The following is a 20,614-nucleotide window of genomic DNA, read 5'->3' as shown; positions in this document are numbered from 1 at the left end:
TCAATTATTCATCACTCTCGAGCCGCGCACGCACACACGCACGCACGCACGCACAAATCAACAGCCCAGGGCTGGAAGGCTTTAATAAAGCAGTTCATCAACATGACTTTATTTATCCACACACACACTCCAAATGAACTGCAGTGACAATAAAATGAGTCTCCGAGTGAGTTGTTTAAGAAGACGCACGTCACAAAGCTCCTGTGAGCCCAGCTCATCACACCGTCACTAGCTGGTCCTGGAGGAACCGGCTGACCTGACCACTGAAGGAACTCAATGGAGGTATATACACACACACACACACACACACACACACACACACACACACACACACACACACACACACACACACACACACACACACACACACACACACACACACACACACACACACACACACACACTGCTCAGTCGCTTTACTCATAGAATTCAAAACGTTCACGTTTCACATCCCCACACCTTCATTTGTCACCTAGGGTACAGACACACCCCAACACATTCGCACATATACAGAGTGGTTATGGACAGCCATAGACAAGCTGGTTTGAGAGATGTAAGGAAGACACAGGCTTGTTAATCCAACCAAGCGACTCGCAGCTTCTTGTGTTGTAAACACACTCTCTATATGAGCTTGTTCTCAGCCTCAGCATGTAAACCACAGAAGATAAAACCAGAGGAGAGGGGCAAATGCAAATCAGAATTTCTTTTAAGAGCTGTGACTGGACGTTAATGACGGTGAGATGGTGGGAGAGGAAATTTCGCCTGACAAAAGGAGTTCCTCATGACAGATCTGATTAAGGGTTTAGAGGAGGCACAACTGCCGCCAACGCCAAGCAGCACAGCCAATCAGAAACCAGCGTGGGATCATCTGCAAAAAATAGAGTGGCGAACGGCGTGTGCATGGATGGGCCCCAGTTTGTGTATATGTGTGTGCATGTACCAACACCCACCTCTTTTGTCTCACATGTGTGGATCAGTGCATGTGTATGTGTGTATGTGTGTGTGTGTGTGTGTGTCTGTGTCTGTGTGTGTGTGTGTGTGTTTGTCTGTCTGTGCGAGTTGCGTGTGTGTGCCAATGCCTCTGTGCATGCCTGTGTGTTGGCAGATCCCAGATACTAATCAGACCTATAAGCTGGGTAGAGAATGCAACAATATGTTCTCCGCAGCCTTGAGCCGTGTATCAGTGCGGAGGGGACCGCTGGCCTCCCGGTCTAGAGACACACGGCCAAACCTAGGAGGCCTGGCCCGGGCGAGGTGTTTAGACAAAACGCACCAGTGTGCCAAACCCTGATTATTCAGAGGAGGGAGGGAGGGAATTCTCTTTACTCGGATCAGGGCGATTCATGTTCCCCAATGGGGCCGACCTTCAGTGTGCGTACCTCTTTAGCCCTGCAAGGCTGAGCTGCAGCCAGTCGAGCGCGAGCGTACACGCACTGTAAGGACACGGTAAAGACACTGAGTACACAGTAAATACATTGGCACTCTGCCTGTGTATTTACCATACAGTAGAGAGGGCCAGTTGAGGCAGTATTGAGGCAGGAGAGAAGAAAGCAGGAAAGAAACCTGGTTTATCATTGCAGCACTTTGAGGGTATAATTGAAGTACTCAACACAAACACTGGTTCAGAAAGTCCTCGACTTCTTAAGTGCGAAAAGGTTGTCGCGTATGTGTGTGAAAGCGTGTGTGTGTCTGAGAGGTTCAGGGAGATCAAGTATCGGGGTCAGAAATCTGTTGGAGTGGGCCTGTGATGTGGAGGGCTCTGTTGGTGCAAGACGATAGCGATAGGTCTATTTATTAATTGCTTGTTTTTCCACACACCAGCAGTTATTACAGTGAAACAACTCTCACTCTCTCTGGTTATTCTGTTTTTCTCAATCTTGCTGATTTCCTACTTTTAATGCGTTGGCGGACTTGCAATTAGCCTCTCTTGATTCATCAAGACATTTTATCGCCAGGTTTTCTTAAGGCTTTTAAGAAACACACCCACACAATGAAGATTAATGAGGAATATGGGGATTCAAAAGCAGTATTTCATCACGGGTTATTGCCATAGATGGCTTTGCATGAGATTGTTCAAGAAAGCTCCCCTTTAAGGAGCTCAAGGGAATTTTTGCATGGAACATATTTTGTTTTATATCAAAGTATTTTTGGATGTCACCACCCACAGGTTATGTGACTGCTCTCTGATTGGCTGAATCTAGAGGCAGGTGATGCATGTTACAGGTAAGCCAATCCAAAAATGTAAACAGTTGCAATAAACAAGTGTTGGCCTTTTACTCTTTAATAAAATAAATTATTCTGGTTGGTGTCGGGAGCAGTTGGGGGCTTCTGTTCCTGATGTACTGAAGAAATCTATCTTTGAATCACACTGAGGCAACATTTGTACTCCTCCTTCTCTTTTTCAACCAATCACCTTCTCTCATCCACTACAGAGCAGCCAAATATTCATTGGAGGCAGCAACTTTCATATTTTTGAATGATGCAATTAGGGAGCAAGAATCCTGCAAAGGATGAATAAGCATGAGTTCTGTGTTGACCGAAGCCAGTCCCTTTTGCATACCAATGCCTCACTTCAAAAGAGAACAGTTTTCTCCATTACTTCTTAATGTAACATTTGAAGCCTTTCAATTCAAATGTTTACTCTGGTCTCTAAAACTCCTTTCCAATCAGTGCAAGCACACAGTACTAAATTAATGTATGAACGTAATTGGTCAACCAAACCTCTGAAAATGTTGGCATATGTCAACAGTCATAGGAGAGATAGTGAGGTTATTTGGCTTACATTATTCAATGTAACACAGTTAAATTTCTTGACATAACTAAGTGTATTACATCTTTAAATTATGTTAAGTAATGCAATAGGTATTGTGGACTCCATCTTCACTCTCAGACGGGGTAGAGGTTGTGAATAGGGATGCACGATAACTTTTTTTTTAAACCGATACCGATAACCGATAACTTTCAACTCCTAAAGGCCGATACCGATACCAATAACCGATAACACACACACATATACATATATATGATCATGACATTGTTGCTCAGACATCAGTAGAATCAACGGGGGGGTTTAGGGGGGCGGGCTTATAAGGGGCGGGATATGACGTAGGGTCCACGTTGGCCCCTGTCACTCAGGTGTGTTTTGGTCTGACCGCAGCAACGGAAGCAGAATAGGCAGAATGAACTCATCGCGATCATCTTAAATGTTGCTGCAGCGATGCATCATATATTCCGTTGCATCCACAACATCCATATCGATCGATGAAAGATTGGAGCATTGGAGTCACAGACAAATAGAAGAAACAACGAATAAGAAAGGCGTCGCAAACGACTGCGTTACCGGAGGAAGAGCGTCTTTTTTTGCTTCATTTCACATCTAACAAACACTGGGACAAATGTAGTTGATCTCTGTGTTTAACTGAGTAAACAGGGAGTGGAAGGACGGGACCCTATAATGTTCAGCTAACTGTTGTCAATAATAAGTGTTACGAGAGTTAGCACATGTGTGTGAGAATGGCTGTGTGTGTGTGTGTGTGTGTGTGTGTGTGTGTGTGTGTGTGTGTGTGTGTGTGTGTGTGTGTGTGTGTGTGTGTGTGTGTGTGTGTGTGTGTGTGTGTGTGTGTGTGTGTGTGTGTGTGTGTGAGAGTGAGTGGACGAGCGAGGAGAGCAAGCGGTAGCGTGTGTCAGTTTAGTGAAGTAATGAACGAGTCTGGTTGTCTCTGTGCCAACGTGTACTGTAAAGTTAGTGAAACTAAGAATAAAGTACACAGCCTTTCAATAATCGGCGGCCGCTTCATTCCGACCATATTCCGACCTATAAGCAGACCCACTGCCGGTCAAAGGGAAGGGTGGTACCCCGGAGAGAACATTGACGTCTCCCCTGTGCTCTCGACTACGGTCTGGGAGCCGACAGCAGGAAAGGTGTAACATAATAATAAAAATAAACATTTTCTATATACGCGTGCAGCTGTGAACTCATGTATTGTAATTGATTGTATGATGTGTAATTTTAGGGTTACGATAAGACCTTTAATTTAGCGTTAGTGGGAGCGGGGCACTGAAATTAAATAGGCTATGTTATCGGGGCTATTCGTCGTGATATCAGATTTATCGGAATGACATAATTTCTGTTATCGGTCCGATAATTATCGTGCACCCCTAGTTGTGAATGTAGGTTGCGAATGTTTGCTCGGTGGTATGCTCTGTGATTGTCTTAAAATGTTCTATATAAATGCAATGAATTTGTATTATTTATAATAATAGATTTTTTTATACATATATAATACATTAAAAAGACGGATTCTGTGGCTCTATGAGTAGAACTGTGAAGAGAGACGGAGCAGTGCGTTGAAGAAGAGAGAGCGCGACATGTTTTACCGCAGGTGGGAATCAAAGCCTAACCATGCGTGCTTTGAATCGCCTGCACCGATCCATCCCCCGAACGCTGACTGACTGACAGCCAACAGCTTGACGGGTTGGTGGAGCGTGAGCTCACCTCCACGTCCTTGTACTTCTCCCGGAGCTCCATGAGGTGGTGGTAGGCCTTGATGGCCTCAGAGAACTCTCCCACGTCGATGCACACCGTGAGGAAGTTCTCCCAGATCTGCCAGTGCTCGTAGTTACACTTCAAAGCTTCCTGGAGCGTACGGAACGCCTGCGGCCTGAGAAAGAGACAGAGAGGGGAGTGATAGAGAGGTAAACAAAACATTAAAACAAGAAATGTATGGATTGCTCTGTCAGTTATTTGCAGTTTATGCTGCGTAGAACCAGGGATGTACCGATACTGATTAGGAAAGAGTGTGGCTCAGATCGATTTAGAAAATATAAATAATAAAATAAATAATAAATAAAAAAATAAAATAATAAATCTAAAGCCTCTCTGGAGGGTTTAGAAGCCCTTCTATCCACCAGGGCTTTATTAGGAACCTCTCTGCTCTTTAATTTCAGGCCTGAAAGCACACACCACTGATTTAAAAAGAGAGAGATAGGGCGAGAGAGAGAGACAGAGAGAGAGAGAAGGGGCGAGAGAGCGAGACAGAGAGAAAGGCTTTGCATCAACAGAACAGTTGGCTTATAGACTTTAAAAGACATAGAGTCTCCCGGAGGGCGCCAGCTTGACTTTACTGTACAGAGTTGTATTTGCTCACAGAGACTGGTAGTTACACCTGGAAAGACCAAGGGAGTATACCTGAGACTTTGAAAGACTGAGAGGCTGTTCATTACAGATCTGATATTTTGATTTGAAATGCCATATAGTCTGTTAGTCTTTTACACTTCAAAGGTCAAATACAGCCTGTTTGCTAAATATCAGTAAGCTGAAAAAAAGCTAAAATACGATGTCTGCTGCTTACACTCGTAAGCAGTCGACATACCTCACGCAGGAACATAAGATCAGAGAGGTCGGAACAACAAAACGTTGGGATTGCGGAGAACACAAACATTGCCCAACTTCTTTTTTGGCACTTGTTACACTTCCAAAGACTTTGCAATGTGACGAAATCTTGGCAGCTTACTTACGGCAATGCGAACATTGTGTGTGATTAGAAAGAAAGGCGAGGCAGGCGTGATTTATCTTGATCTGATTTCCCGTCTCCCAGGCGCTACTTGTCTAAACTAATGGAACGTCTAGTGACCAAAATCGTATCAAACAGTTAAGTCTGCAAAGGACTTCAAGAAAATACTTATTTTGAAGCATGCTGACCTGTTTAACTGTCTCAATCTGATAACTCGATTTAAAAAACAAATGTTTAGCCAACAGAGAGGGGTTCTCTAGTCTTTAGAGGTGAACAGTATTCAACACTTTGAAGAAGGAGCCCCCTGCTGCACTGGGACACCGCTGGCTGGAGCTCGACGTTCAAAGACAAATAGAGAGTCCCTGCAGAACCGAAGTCCATAAAAGAAAAAATGTAGAGTCTTTGAGTGTGCAACGCATACAGATGAACACAGAATGGGTCTCTCTGAGAACCAAAAGACGCTCTCCTCCTCAGACTGACGATGAGTTAGGTAAGTGCACCAGGAGACACGACGGGTATAAAACACCAGGTAGCCGTCTGGCCGTGGTTCTCCTGCAGCACGGACCGACTTAAGCAGTGCTTAAGCTGCAGAAGAAGGCGGAGGTTTGTGACGGTGTTAGCGAGCGGGCGATTACTGCTGGAACCAGCCAGGCCCTTCCAGATGGGAGGCTGGAGTCACACCACACTCAGAAGTGGGGGGGAGAGGTGTGTGTTTGTGCGTGTGCGTGCGTGCAGAGACAGAAACTGAAGAAGAGAAAGCAGACAGAGAGAACCTGAGATGGATACCAGAGACATAAAACAGAATGGTAGAGTAAGAAATGGAGAAACGGAGAGGTTGAGAGAATATGGCTGCTATAGAGATGTATAGAAAGAGAAAACAGGAAAGACAGATTGAACGAGAGAGCAGAGAGAAAATAATAGTGACAGAAAAACAGAAATCGAGAGCTACAATGAGAGTGAGAAACGGTGAGATATATGGAGACAAAAAACCGAAGATTGAGAGATCGAGAGTGCAGAAGGAGACAGAGTGAGAGATAAGAGAGATATAGATAGTTAGACAAAGAGAGAGAGGGGGAGAGTGCAAAAGGATAGCGAGAGCAGAAGGAGACAGAAACAGAGTTAGAGAGTATAGTGCAGAGTGATTGAGTGATTGAGGGAGAGAGTGAGAAAGCTACAATTGCCAAGAATGAAATGTAAATATAATCTTGGCACTTTTTACATATCCATTATGCTTATCCGTGTGTGTGTGTGTGTGTGTGTGTGTGTGTGTGTGTGTGTGTGTGTGTGTGTGTGTGTGTGTGTGTGTGTGTGTGTGTGTGTGTGTTGAAAGTGCAAGTGTGTGTTTCCCACGAACGCCAACCCCTTTCCCTGAATCGAGTTAATCAATCAGTTTTATCTCCAAGACAATCAATCAATAGTAGTATCATCATGATCATCAGGTTCAACTGTAGCTGTTGTTGTTTGATAGTTAGGAGCTAACGGCTATTAAATCACACCTAATCTCTCCTCTGCCTCTCATTTCCCCCTCTTCCTCCCCCTCCTCCTCTCGCTCATCTCTGGCAACGCCTTCATGAAGCTAAAAACAGCAAACTGATCTGCGTTCAAACTAGCTTAAAGGTGTGTTGGAGTGTGTGTGTGTGTGTGTGCGGGTGCAAACGAGGGTCTAGTCCTTAGTGAGAAAAGAGAGGCGTGATCAGGTAGGAGTTTTTCACTCCAAACACGCACCAACTGTTGGATGATTGAACCACAACAGCAGCCAGACAGATAGATGGAGGTAAATAGAACAAGGTTGAGAAAGTGCCCAAGACTATTTATCACCAGTTGGCTTTCATTTACAAATACTTTACGATATACAGTATGTGTATCTATGGAAAAATGTACAACTTTCAATTACATTTAGTTGTATATTCATATTATTTATATAACCATTTGTATGTAAATTATTCAAATCAAATTAGCAGTTGGTTTAGTGCACAACATTATTTCAAGACAGGAAATAGTGGAGGTTGCATTAGAAGACAGTCAAAAGTATGTCCAAATAAAAGTCCTGTTGAAGTACAGTCGACTAGCACTCCATTTCCCGAGAGAGATCCAGGGCTAACTGCCACCGCAAATAACATGATAAATATATCCTAAGAAGCATCTGCATACATATTCAAAAATAAACCATGGCAAAACAACATGCCTAGCTGTCAACACACCAACCGATTATTTTTCTTATCTGTCAATTCAACAAACTTTTGAAGTTAAAAAGGAGTGTTTGACAGGTCTAATGTTTGTTAATATTTTGGTCTGAAGGGAATCGCGGGGGTAAGGACAAAGTTGTTTTGCTATCAAGACTAAAAAATGAAATAAAATCCCTTAATTCCTGTTTTTCACTGGGCGTCTCATGGCGTCACTATCACAGAACGGAGGAATTTAAATGTGTTTTCTCCAACACGGCAGTTAGATATCACGTTGACAGTAAGCCGTTGCATGCGTGTATGAGGAACATGAATGTTAAAATGGCTGTGGTGATACTGTGCTCCATATCTGGTGGAAGGTTTCATCTAATTTATGATAATTATTCAAAAGATCACAGCTCGGGTAGGCAGAGTGGAAATTCACCCCTTTAGTGACAGCACACACCTGGGTGTTGAGCCTCATCAGTGGGTGGGTCGGTTACTTCACCCCAGGGTGCACGTCTACCAGCCAGATACCAATGTGTTACTAATGGATAACCAGCAGGTTACTGGCAGATTACCAGCAGGTTACTGGCAGATTACCAGCAGGTTACTGGCAGATTACCAGCAGGTTACTGGCGGATTACCAGCAGGCTACTGGCAGATTACCAGCAGGTTACAGGAAGATTACCATCAAATTACCACCAGGTAACCAGCCCATGAGGCAGTAGTGAACATCTGTGTAAGATTGTGTAGGATCTACTGCAGCGTTTGCTTGCCTGCCAGTGATGTCTACAGTGTTGGTAAGGAGTGGGAATGAGACTAGGCCGATTTGTAGGAGGCTTATTAGCTATGTCTCTGTACAAAGCAGCTCCCGCTCTCATAGTTAGGCGACGACAGAGAACGTACGTGCAGTCCAATTTGGTTCCAAACATTTTACATATGCGGCTCAGTCCATGTCCGTTTGACAGGCTATTTGTAAAGCTCTGGTAGCTCAGAAACACTTAAGAAGGATTCGTGGGGCGAGGTGGGACTGCCGATTAGTCGTGGCGATTGGGTTCGGGGTCAGCGTGGATATGGGTCAGAGTTGAATTTGTACACTATGAGAATCCTAGCTAGGTTGGGCGTTTGGAACACAGACAGCCGACAGTTGGGAGTTCAGCGCTTTTAACTCAGAACACATGTATCTAGGTTGAGAAACAAAGAAAGCTGTTTAGATTCTGCTGGGTTTCGCATGTCAAACAAAGCTGTAATGTGATTGGACGTGCATCGGGAGGTCCAATTGGCCGGCACAGCCATTCCTAACACATCTCTCCATTCCTAACACTTCTCTCCATTGAAAGCTGTGCTATGCTCTTGCGCTGCGGCCGTTGTAATGTGAAGGACACTTTATTCTACTTACTTTTGTTTGAGACGGATGTAGGCTGTAGAGAGGTTGTTCCATGCCTCTGCATTCTGAGATGGGGAGAGAGGGAGAGGGAGAGGGAGAGAGAGAGCGAGAGAGCGCGAGAGAGAGAGAGAAAGAGATCAATAAATATAACATTGAGAATGAAAGGAGACGGCGAGGGGAAGGCTGGAGTGGTCAGGCTAAGGGGGAAACCAGTGAGGCGCAAAAAAATAAACAGAGAAAAACAGAGTTTGTCGGGTGGCACTAACAACCGTTCAGACCATGGAGCCGCCCCGGGGAAAGATGTTGTGTTGGCACACAGCTGGTGGTTGAGTGTGTGTGTGTGTGGGGTTGGGGGGCAGACCTCCTCACACCCCTCCAAATGAGGTGCTTGCACGCACGCACACAAATGCACACGCATGCACACACGTAAACACCTCTAACGTGCAGCAGTGTGTGTGTGGGTGAAATGTTGGGAGGATAGAGACCAGACCACCGCAGATGTCCGTGTAGCAGCACAGTCAGCAGCCCACTTCAAGATCTACCTCTATGGGGCCCATACCCAGGGAACAGTTGTATGTATTTAGTGTATACACAAGTTTTACTCATGCTGTGTAAAGTGTGTAGCATTGTAGAGTGTGTAGTCACGTTGTGTAGCGTGTGTATCGGTATCATGTAGAGTGATGGTTCTTACATCTGGCTCCAGGTTGACACACCTCTTGAAGGCACGGGCTGCTCCCGCGTAGCCCTCCAGGGCAAAGTAGGCACAGCCCAGAGAGAACCACACACCCAGCTGGACACACGCACACGCACACGCACACACAGACACACACACAGAAGATTACTAAAGGCTTAAGAACATGCACGTGTGTGTGTGAGGTTTAAATAACAGTTGTTGTGTGTTGAGAATATAGTTATTCTATAGTTATAAATATTCTCACTCCAATAATATCAGGGAGGGCAGGGTGTTGGCCTCCCTGCTGAAATATACTGGGTTCGATTCCCAATGTCCACAGCCCAAAGGCATTATGCTTGAGAGAGATAAAACCTTAGGTGTTCTATTGTTATCTGTGGAAATACTATCTTATCTAAAATGATCTTGTTCTTACTGCAGCAGTCGCATCTATCTTCTGAAATGATAAGTAATTATCTCTGAAACTCAAAGTAGGTTTACAACGGCTCAATGTTGTTTCTCACATTCCCATTCTTATCAACACCGATGGCCGACGGAGAACAGTGGGAGTTGATTGTTTTTCCGTTTTTCGTAGTGATTTGACAGTGTTGTTTTTCTGCTCATAATGGCTTTACTGTTGTGAATCGATTCTTTTTTCCAGGCTATTTTCTTGTATAGGCAGGTATTAATTCCGGGCTAATTATCCCAGCATGGGACCCTTACATGTCTGGTCGTTGGTGGTTTGATGGTGTCCACTCTCATTCCAGAGCAGATATGAACGAAAATACTGTTGTTTTGAAAAAAATCATGCACTTCTCAGATCCAATTACCCTCCAAGCCCAGAGGTAATTTGACTGAACCCCCCGTCAAGATCATGTGACCCTCCGTCATGTGATTCTAGACTTCTGGCTGACCAGAGAAACCCTGAACAGGTAAGCTCAGACCGGACGCACTGATCGGCCACAGGCTCATCCACAGGAAATCATCTACCAGTGGGGTGACCATCCTGACAACCACCCATGATGACCTCTGACCCCAATCTCCTTTGTCCCACACGTTTGTGTGTGTGTGTGCATATCCAATGCCAGCTGGGTTGAATTTAATTTCAATTGAATCCATTGAAGGAAGGGGATTTTGCTTCTATTTTTAACCCTGGGCCTTGGACTGCTTTGATACGGCCCAGATACCAGGCCATCCTCTACGCACATCAAACTGACTGAGGATCTACTTTGGCATTTCATCATTTTGAACAGACGATGAGGCATACCTTGGTTGTAACACCAGTAAAACCCTTTGCTCATCAATGCAGGGAAGAGTTAAAGGTCACATTTCTGAAACATCACAAATGTTTTTTCAGTTCTGTGACCTCTCGTCAATGTGAATCATTTAATTATTGTATTACTGTGTTATTACTGTATTAATATGGGTAATAATTACACAATTATGTGTCAATTCAATTATAACCAACTGGAAGCTATCATGTTTCAGTATAATGTTGACAGAATGCTTTGAGGGAAAATGAAGGTCAACTCATCCAGGATAAATTTCAGCAAAGACTGAAACCAACAATAACAGATCAAGGATTTCTATTTAGTTTCAGTGTTATATGTTTGAAATGATGTTTTTTTTTATCTTACAGCTTGAACATTCTTGCCCAACAGTGTTTTCATTAAATTGTGTTTTGATTGAGGCTCATGGTTCTAATGTATTCAGATCTATAACAATGGCCAGCAGTCCAACCAATACACGAGAACCATGAGCCTATAATCAAAACAGTTTCATCAAAACAAAGTAGGGTGAGCAAAAATGTGTGATTGCAGCTTTAACTGTAATATAAACTCAATGTGTCTTGTCTCTATCAAACTATAAGCAGAACCCTTCCCTCCCTCAGTGCCGGGTACCTGCATGGAGTTGATGCGGAGGGAGTGCTCGAAGCAGTCCACACACAGCTGGAACTCCTTGTTGCGCAGGTGCAACAGGGCCTTGGAGCGCATGGCGCGGGCGCTGCGCTGCCCGGACAGCTCCCAGGCCCGGTCGTAGTACTGGTGGTCCCGCAGTACGTCCCCCAGCAGGCAGTACAGGCTGGGAGTCTCCTTCTTCGCCAGCTCCCTCCTCAGGACCTCCTCCGCCTGGGGAGAGAGCAGTGGGAGGAGGGTGATGCATCGATTCCTCAGCTCCTCCAAACACCGCTCCGCTGGACGTCACGTTGGAACAGCACAGCGATACCGCGATGTGTTTCCGCGATGTGTTTCCACTGTGTGTGTGTGTGTGTGTGTGTGTGTGTGTGTGTGTGTGTGTGATTTCCCAACCCAAGCATCGTTAAAAGTTCATGGCTGTAATAAACAGCTAGCTCAGTGCCAAGAGGACATTCAGGATGATATTGGAGATGCTAAACTCAAGACGTTGGGAGAACTTGTTTGCCACATTTTATACATGCAGTCTAGGAATGCATCTTAGGAAAGCAAGCAGTCACAGACAAGGTTACAATATTTAAAGTCCAAACATGGACCCAAACAGCATCATGTGATGAAAATGTCTTTCATCTGTGTTTGTATGAGTAGCCTAAATCAAGTTCCTTTGGCACGCACACACACACACACACACACACACACACACACACACACACACACACACACACACACACACACACACACACACACACACACACACACACACACACACACACACACACACACAAGGGAGGTGTACCAAGACACATTCTCATAAACCCTATCAGAAATGGCAGACTGGATCAGGCTGAAACTGATGTATTTTGACACAGGGACGCTCAAGTCAAAGTTAAAATAGGTCAGATCTAGGTTGGCTCACTCTTTGGTCTGCACACAGGGATCTACATAGAACAGCACCATGCCAAATGACAAATGCATGTCAATCTATCAACATAAATCATACATCACTTGAGCTTTGACAGACACTTGACAGTGAATACTACTTTTCAGGATGTAGCAAGTGACGTTAAGTTTAATGGTGGTCTTTTCCTTTCCTAGGGAGTCCTATCATCGGAGCTAAAGGCTGGGAGAGGGAATCATACGCCAGGCAATCTTGTGGAACTGGTGGAGAACTCCGCTGGGATCGTCCCTGGAACTTCATTACTCAGTCTTTCATACCTCTGATGCGCCACCACCTCCAGAGAAGTGCAGTTTCAGATCCTAGTCATGGCTTTTCACAGCGGTAGCCTTTCGAAAACCCGAAAGACTTTACACCAATAGGTGACTTACTAGTTCTTAGGTTACTAACAGCCACTTCTTCAGTCCTTCACCAAAATATCTCAGAATGGAGGTCGATAGCTTGATAACTGGACTGTGAAAAAACAAAGTCTGGCTCATTTCTGAACGAGCTGTTACGCAGGTTAGGGTAGGATCACCGGTCATGGGGGTTGTGGTGTTAATTGTGTAGCCACTTATATGTCCACATTGTGTCCACATTGTGTCCATTGTGAGATTTTAATGAAATGGGATCACAGTTTATTGGTGCTCCTCCGATCAGATCAGCTGAATCCGATTCTGGGAGAGTCCCGGCTGGACAGTCAGTGAGTCCTTGTGTGATTGGATTGTAAAAGTCGCATTGAAACGGAAAGTTAAACGGATCAACGAGCCAATCAAAATCCATCAGGGTTACAGGATAACCGGTGTGAACAGGGGTGAGTCAGGTGCAACGCAAGAGACTGTGACACAAGTCTGTCAGTAAAAAAAAAAACTATTACAACTATAAATAGTTCTGTCAGAGAAGGAGATGGCACGCTGGAGACACGCCAAGCAATTACATACAAACCAGCTGGCAACTCACTGGCCATGTCCTGTGGCTCCACATAAAGGCCTGGCGGGACAACAACCAGGACTTAGTGCAGCAGCAGACAAGAGCAGTGGCTCAATGCACCTGGCTCATCACACTGACGGGGGCAAAACACGAGCTGTAACGCAATAGGGAGGCCTGAAAGAGCCCCATTCAGGGGCCCGGACAGGGAGCTGGGTCGGAGCGGGTAAGGGTGGAGTCGGCCACCAGGTGGGCGGAGGGTGGGTGGAGGGAGAGTGGACGGCGGTGGATACTGTGCGTATTGTCCCCGGTTGGTCACTGGATGGACTAAGTGTAGGGCGTTTTGAAAATGTTTCACTGAGGGGGAAAATGCACTGAATAATTGGGTGAGTGCGCTTCAATGATCTGGGATCGTTCACAGAAGGTCCTAGTAATGATCCTGAATGAGAGCTTGTCTTCTGAAAGCAACAGAGGTGTTTTGGGTTCAAGGCCCGGGCGGATGCTCTCAGAACCTTTTAAGAAGAACCAGATGACCATTACCTCATCATGTTCCTCAACGCCTGCTGGTTCAGCCTTCAGATCAGATGGCACACTGAGATTTAGTGTTTAGTCATTTAGCAGACACTTATCCGAAGCAACTTAAAGTGAATCCCATACAAAGTCATCATGATGCAGGTAGTGTTATGGGCATCTTTCTCTGGGATTCCTGCGGATAGACGGTAGCCATCAGGCCCCAGAACCTTCCGGCTGGGCTGTAGGAATATGGAGACTTGGCCTAAAGAAAGGCCGACAGTAATAGGCAAAACTCCAAGCCCTGCGTTCCACTAGTTGCACAGGTAACCCTGGAGGTTACTGTCACGGATCTGTTGTGCAGTGGAAAATCAACGTCGGCTAAGGTATGCTTGGACAGTGGAAAATAAATGAAACATTGCTATGACAACAGCAGAGCTGCCGCAAGTGTCTACTGCTGGAATATAAAAAGTAGAACAAATCCGGGCACTCACAGTTTGCAGGTTTTTTGCATCCGAAGTCTATGGGAAGTGTGTCAGAGATAGAGCCCAGCATTAACATAAACAGGCACTTCTCAGAAAATGTACTTCTTTCTACATTACTTTAATTGATTCACAATGTGTACATCTTTCTGTCAAAACTTCAGTCTATTGGAAACAAGTGTATAACGTACAAAGCCTTCCCATTTATTTTTCATGAGTATCGGTAACGCAAGAAAAAATAAAGATTTCTGTCTCCTTTCCTTCTGTTGAAGTGACCTGACCTCTGTAGACCAGATCCATCCTGCTGGCTTCACCACAAAAACACAGGGAGAGAGCCAGAAGAAGAAAGAACGATGGTGGGGGAGAGAGGCAGAGAGCCGACCATGTTTTATCAATCATATGAAGACGGACTGCAGCGGCTGAACAGCAGCCATCTCAGAGACAGAGAGAGAGACAGACAGAGAGACAGAGATAGAGATAGAGATAGAGATAGATAGAGAGAGAGAGACAGAGACAGAGACCGAGAGAGAGATAGCGAGAGGCAGCCAACCCAAACACACTGGACTTCTGCTCACGTACGTGTGTGTGTGTGTGTGTGGGTATGTGCGTGCGTCTGTGTGTGTGACCGCGCCCTTATCTACTAGACCAGAGAATAAACAGGTTTCTAGGCTGCAGAAAAACAGGGACGAGTGAAGATACTGTAATGCATTATTTGGGATGTGTGACTGTCTTTTATCATATGGGTGTTAGTGGGAGTGCATATCCATATAGCAGATAAAAGCAAGCTCCACCATAAAGGGAGAACGTGTGTGTGAATTAAAAGGACAAAGATATTGGTGCTCACACACTTGTTTAAACACGGTGAATAAATGCATGTGTGTCTGTGTGTACAAATGCACGTGTGTGTACAAATGCACGTGTGTGTGTGTGCGTGTGTGCGCGCGCGCGTGTGTGTGTGTGTGTGTGTGTGTGTGTGTGTGTGTGTGTGTGTGTGTGTGTGTGTGTGTGTGTGTGTGTGTGTGTGTGTGTGTGTGTGTGTGTGTGTGTGTGTGTGTGTCTGTGTGTGTGTGTGTGTGTGTGTGTGTGTGTGTGTGTGTGTGTGTGTGTGTGTGTGCGCGTGTGTGCGTGCGTGTGTGCGTGTTCGTGCGCCCACCTTGCCGTGTTTGCCCATCTTTTCGTGGCAGATGACCACATCCTCCCAGAGCTGCATCTCCTCATACAGCAGCAGGGCTGAGCTGGTGCAGCCCAGGTCCATGAGGAGGCTGGCCAGCTGGCTCTACAACCACACAGAGACATCCAGTTATGCACACATACTGCATGGTTACTATACTAGCTTTACAACCAGAGACACACAGTCAGAAAACAATACGTTGTGTTCCAACCTCCATGACCACAGATATAAATGGAAAATGGACTACATTTATATTGCGCTTTTCTAGACAACGGCCACTTAAAGCCATTACAATTATTGCCTAAAAAAATCACACATTCATACACCCATTCACACACCGGCTGGCAGTGTCAACCATGCAAGGCAACAGCCAGCTCGTCGGGAGCAGTTAGGGTTATCCGTCTTGCTCAAGGACACCTCGAAACTCTGCGGAGGAGCTGGGGAGGAGCTGGGGATCGAACTAGCAACGAGCCAGATTCCTGCCTCCCGGATTCCTGCCCCTACAACCAACCCCAGACACACAGTCAGGAAGGACACGGCAACCCAGTAAACATGTGTGAGCACTTCATTACAAGAGGGTCATGATCTCTCTCTCCATCAGTCATTGGTGACTAGTATGGATGCATTTCCCCTACTTTTTCTCACTGCTCCAGAACCGTATCGGCTGCTTTCCACACTGTTCACCGGGGAAATATTTTTACCTAGCATGATCTTGGAGCATTTGATTAAGTGGAAATATGAAATATGCTAAATCAGGTTATCGCTGACATTTCACCTTGTCGTTGGTTTTGAACGAGGGACAGAAAAGACAGGTCTGCTAGGGGAACGTTATATCAGATGGCTGTGAGCGGGGTCATTTGATACCAATTTAAACCGATAGCCACTGGTGGTGCAGTTGGCATCTGGCCAATCAGCAATCAACCTTATGATAACCTTATGGCGGGCATATGTTAGATAGATGCAGGACTTCTCTGAATATTTAAGTGTTCACTGCTGGGCACTCTCTTGGAAGAGATTACATTTATAAAAGTTGTAAAAACATGTTGCTTAGCAATTTGGAACACAGCTTGGTCTCGTCTCGGAACGAGTCTTCCGAGAGCAATTCATCCGAGACCGGTTTAAGACCGAGGCAAATTCACTCCATGTCCAAGAAGAGACCATCAAAAAGAACAGACTGGAGCACTACAGCTCCATCAACCCTTTCCTCCCTCCTTCCCTCCCTCCCTCGCCAGGTGGTCATACAGCACCTTCCCCCTCTCCTTTATGTGGTTCTAAGCTATTACACACCCTCCAACCTCTGCATGTCTCCACCTCTTTTTCCTAGCTTAGGCTCAGCTAGGTACAGGCTAGGCTAGACTTACTGCTTTATCCCTTTAGCAGGAAAACCTACCCTGACACACTGATAGGAGCTGTGGCTGAGCGGGACAGAGGGAAATGTGGATATCTTATCACAGGAAGTGGGCGTACAGCCACAGATACACACACACACACACACACACACACACACACACACACACTATTGAATAGAAGGATTTAATAATGGAGGTTTTTGACTGTTGATCTCAATATAGCAGGTGATGAATGATAAGTACCGCACAATATAAAATAGAAGGTGGAGGTTTTTGACTGTTGATTTCAATAGAGCAGGTGATGAAAAGTGACGCAGTACCTTTATTGACCAGCGGGGTGGCGCCTGGCAGCAGTAGAAGATCTTCAGACGCTCGCTTACTGGACAAGTTGGGTCCTCAAAGTGGTCTGCTATCAGCTGGAGATGAAAGATGAACACAGGAGTACATGACCTTGTGAATACAAAATCACGAACACAAACTTCTGAATGTGTGAACACATGATATATAATATTATAACATAACATTTATGCATTCAAATATAAATGTATTATGTTTATCTGTGTACTTATGTTATCCCAAAAGTTTTGAACAATGTTTAAACCCACAGAAGTACGTATCTTTACATCAAAGCAGTTTGCGTAATAAAACCGTCTGGGTAGGTGAGACCGTCGGAGGTTTGACAAGAGGGATGAGCCATGTCGAGTGTTGGCTTCTCTTCTGAGCATCCACGCTTCTGTTTAAATCCACCCTGCATTGCCACGGTAACAAAGTGTGGTAGCATCAGACACTTCCACCTCTAGGACAAGAACCATATTTATCCATACATGCCGTCACCTTATCCCCCCCCCCCCCCCCCCCCCCCCCCGGGGCATTGCGGAGGGGAGTCATGGCAAAGGCATTGCATCGCCAATGGAGCGAAGCGATTGCTCCATTCCCGAAACAAGGCTGGGAATGTTATCAGAGACGGGATCGGCTCGGGAGCGGTGGACGGGGAGGTGGTGGAGGAGTGGTGCTTGCTGACGTTTGTGTCTTTATGGACAGGACAGTGAAGACAGACTGGAACGTGTGCCTAAAGAGAGAGGGAACGACATGTAGCTGGGTCGCCACAAGTCGAACTGTCAACATCATCAGCGCACTAACGTCTTGAGCCACCGCGCAAACAGCTTTTCCCTCCTCATCATTAGGAATGAGTGTGATGGTATACACATTAAGATCGGGAAAAGTCCCGTCTCCGATGAAGCCGCACTGTGTCAGTGGGGAGGATTAACCTGGATCAGACGATTACATGTAAGATCTGTGGTTTGGTTGGAGGCCCGGGAGCGGATGATTCATAAGGAAAGGAGGCCCTCGGGGGGTTCCTGCGGTGAAGCTGGAGCACCTCAGGCTAAAAGCAACAACAACGCATCACTCAGACAGAGCAGAAGACATCCCAGAACAATCAATCAGGAGTCTGGAAGACTCATGGAGGTCGTCAGACGGGAGGACCAAAGAGCTGACTCTCTAGTGGGTCGTGGGAGCCCGTCGTCGGGGTTAATATGTCCGTAGCAGAGGGGCCGAAAAACACCGGCCCCGCTTGTCCCGCCTAAACCCCTGGGACCCAAACTGTGCACCTTCAAGACGTTTTTGGAAAGCGCAGTGATTCAAAGCTAGATACGTTTGTCAAAAGGTTCCCTCCGTCTCGTCTCGGCGTCTCTTTCACCTTCTTTTCTCTCTCACCCTATTTCCCTTCATGATGTCTCTCTCTCCTTTTCAAACTATTCTGTCTGAACGGGAGTGAGCTGCCAGAGGCTCTCACAAGTTGTTCAGACTCTTTTGGTTCTCGTGCATTCTTCTGTTTCTCATCACGGATTGGTGTTTCTCACATTATCCTGCTGGCTGTGGTCCACACCAAACGCGGCGGTGGTGTGTGTGAGCCAATCACAGATGTTCTGGAGGATGCAGTGCTATAAAGAGCTGCTTACTGAGACGCGTAACTCAACCATCGGATCACTTCCTGCTGCTCCTCCACTTCCTGTTCTTCCTTCCTTGCGGTTATTTCTCTGGAAGTGCTGACATTTTCAGAGGAATAACAACAGAGCCGGCCAGATCTGCTGGAGCAGGTCCTTGTTCTGGTTGTACTGTTTGGGGGTGGAGGGCTGAGGGTGATGAAGGGGTTCAGGGGTGGAGGAGCTATGGAGTTACGTTTTAGAGAATCAAGGGATAAAGGGCTGGAGAAGATAAAGGTTGAAAAAGTGGAGGGGTTAAGCAGTTTGTTGAGTGTTTGAGTTAAGGAGTGAAGGGGTGGAAGGGGTGAAGGGTTTACAGAAGTATGAGTTAAGGAGGTGAGGCATTTAGGAGTGATGGGGTCACTCATGGACCTCCATCCCAGGTCCATCAGTGACCTCTCTCACCTCCTTTAGTCCCAGAATCCTCTTTGTCTGGGGGAACTACACGCCACCCCAGAGTCCAGCTGCCGTGATTAGAACCAGACAGCCCCTCCTCCCCCCGCCCATCCTCCCTCCCTCCCTCCGTGTGAGAGAGAGCAGAGTGAAAAGGAAAGACTCGCAGTCATGCGGAACAGCTGTATGGTGTCTGGATACTTTAACAGCCTTCTGCACCGGTGCTACCACCACCACCACCACCCCCACCCCCACCACCAGACCACGAACCGGGAACCCCTCACAACCCCCTATCAAACCCCAACACTTTAAAGCCTGACCACTTCTGTCTTGGGGGGGTGGGGGGGAATGCTCACTGAACACCTGGAAACGGTGCGGGCCTGTGCACAAACACAGTCGAACACACTCAGACAGACGCTAAAACACACACATAATTCATTGCATTTGTACTCACGCTGCAATACACACACGACACATCTCATTTCCTATGCTGACCTTGCCGTGAGATCTGTGCCGTGAGATCACAAGGCAAAAAAAGCAAAAGCATGCCTCAAAAGCACACCCTTTGATTTATATCAATGCACGTGATAAAACGAGACGTATGTTCGCCCTTCTGGCCTTCCTTAACACTATGGATGCACATACAGGCGTATACGCTCAGGTTACCTGTGTCTGCATCATGGCTCTCTCCACCCTGCGGGAGCTGCCTCGCTCCAGGCGGGTCCTCAGAGAGAGAGCGCTGACCTCCACCGCCCAGAACTGGGGCTGGGACAGGATACACTGAGGAGGGAAAGCCATCATTAACATATATCAAATGTATATTAAATCTTATTAAAACTAAGGCTGGGACAGGATACACTGGAGAGAACTATGTCCAAATGTATCTGTATGACACAGCCATTTCATATTTTATGCCATTTCATATTTTATATCCAAATGGTCAAATAAAATCAATCAATCAGTCAAAAATACATGACAAATAGATTGCACATTGAGTGTATCAATCACATATCAATCACGCATATTACATTTTACAAACTCATCCTTTGACTTCCAGAAAAGTGCAAAACACAAACACATCCGAAACCCCGACCTCTGAATGACTGGTGTGGTGTGCTTAGTTTGGATGGTTTCGGCTGACTGTTATCTGGGTTGTGGCTGATCTGCTGTGTGTGCACCGATAGCCGGGCTAACATCACTTCCTGTGGCGACAGG

General features: G+C 46.0%; 1 protein-coding gene across 2 annotated transcripts in view; it reads right to left on the bottom strand.

Annotated features, from left to right (window-relative positions):
* ttc27 (tetratricopeptide repeat domain 27) overlaps nucleotides 1-20,614 on the bottom strand; it is a 62,767-nt gene that overhangs the window by 5,911 nt on the left and 36,242 nt on the right. For both annotated transcript variants that reach the window (XM_084470495.1, XM_084470496.1), the window contains exons 10-16: nucleotides 20,066-20,179; nucleotides 17,342-17,437; nucleotides 15,655-15,777; nucleotides 11,637-11,864; nucleotides 9,757-9,855; nucleotides 9,078-9,130; nucleotides 4,496-4,661 (exon numbers count right to left, since the gene is read on the bottom strand). In XM_084470495.1, coding sequence (XP_084326621.1) covers nucleotides 4,496-4,661; nucleotides 9,078-9,130; nucleotides 9,757-9,855; nucleotides 11,637-11,864; nucleotides 15,655-15,777; nucleotides 17,342-17,437; nucleotides 20,066-20,179 — 879 coding nt within the window. The remainder of the gene's footprint in view (nucleotides 1-4,495; nucleotides 4,662-9,077; nucleotides 9,131-9,756; nucleotides 9,856-11,636; nucleotides 11,865-15,654; nucleotides 15,778-17,341; nucleotides 17,438-20,065; nucleotides 20,180-20,614) is intronic.

The sequence above is a fragment of the Micromesistius poutassou genome, assembly GCF_964030765.1.
Source record: "Micromesistius poutassou genome assembly, chromosome: 7".
Taxonomy (NCBI): Eukaryota; Metazoa; Chordata; class Actinopteri; order Gadiformes; family Gadidae; genus Micromesistius; species Micromesistius poutassou.
Note: the sequence above shows the minus strand (reverse complement) of the source record. Positions and strands in the feature narration are given on the sequence as shown.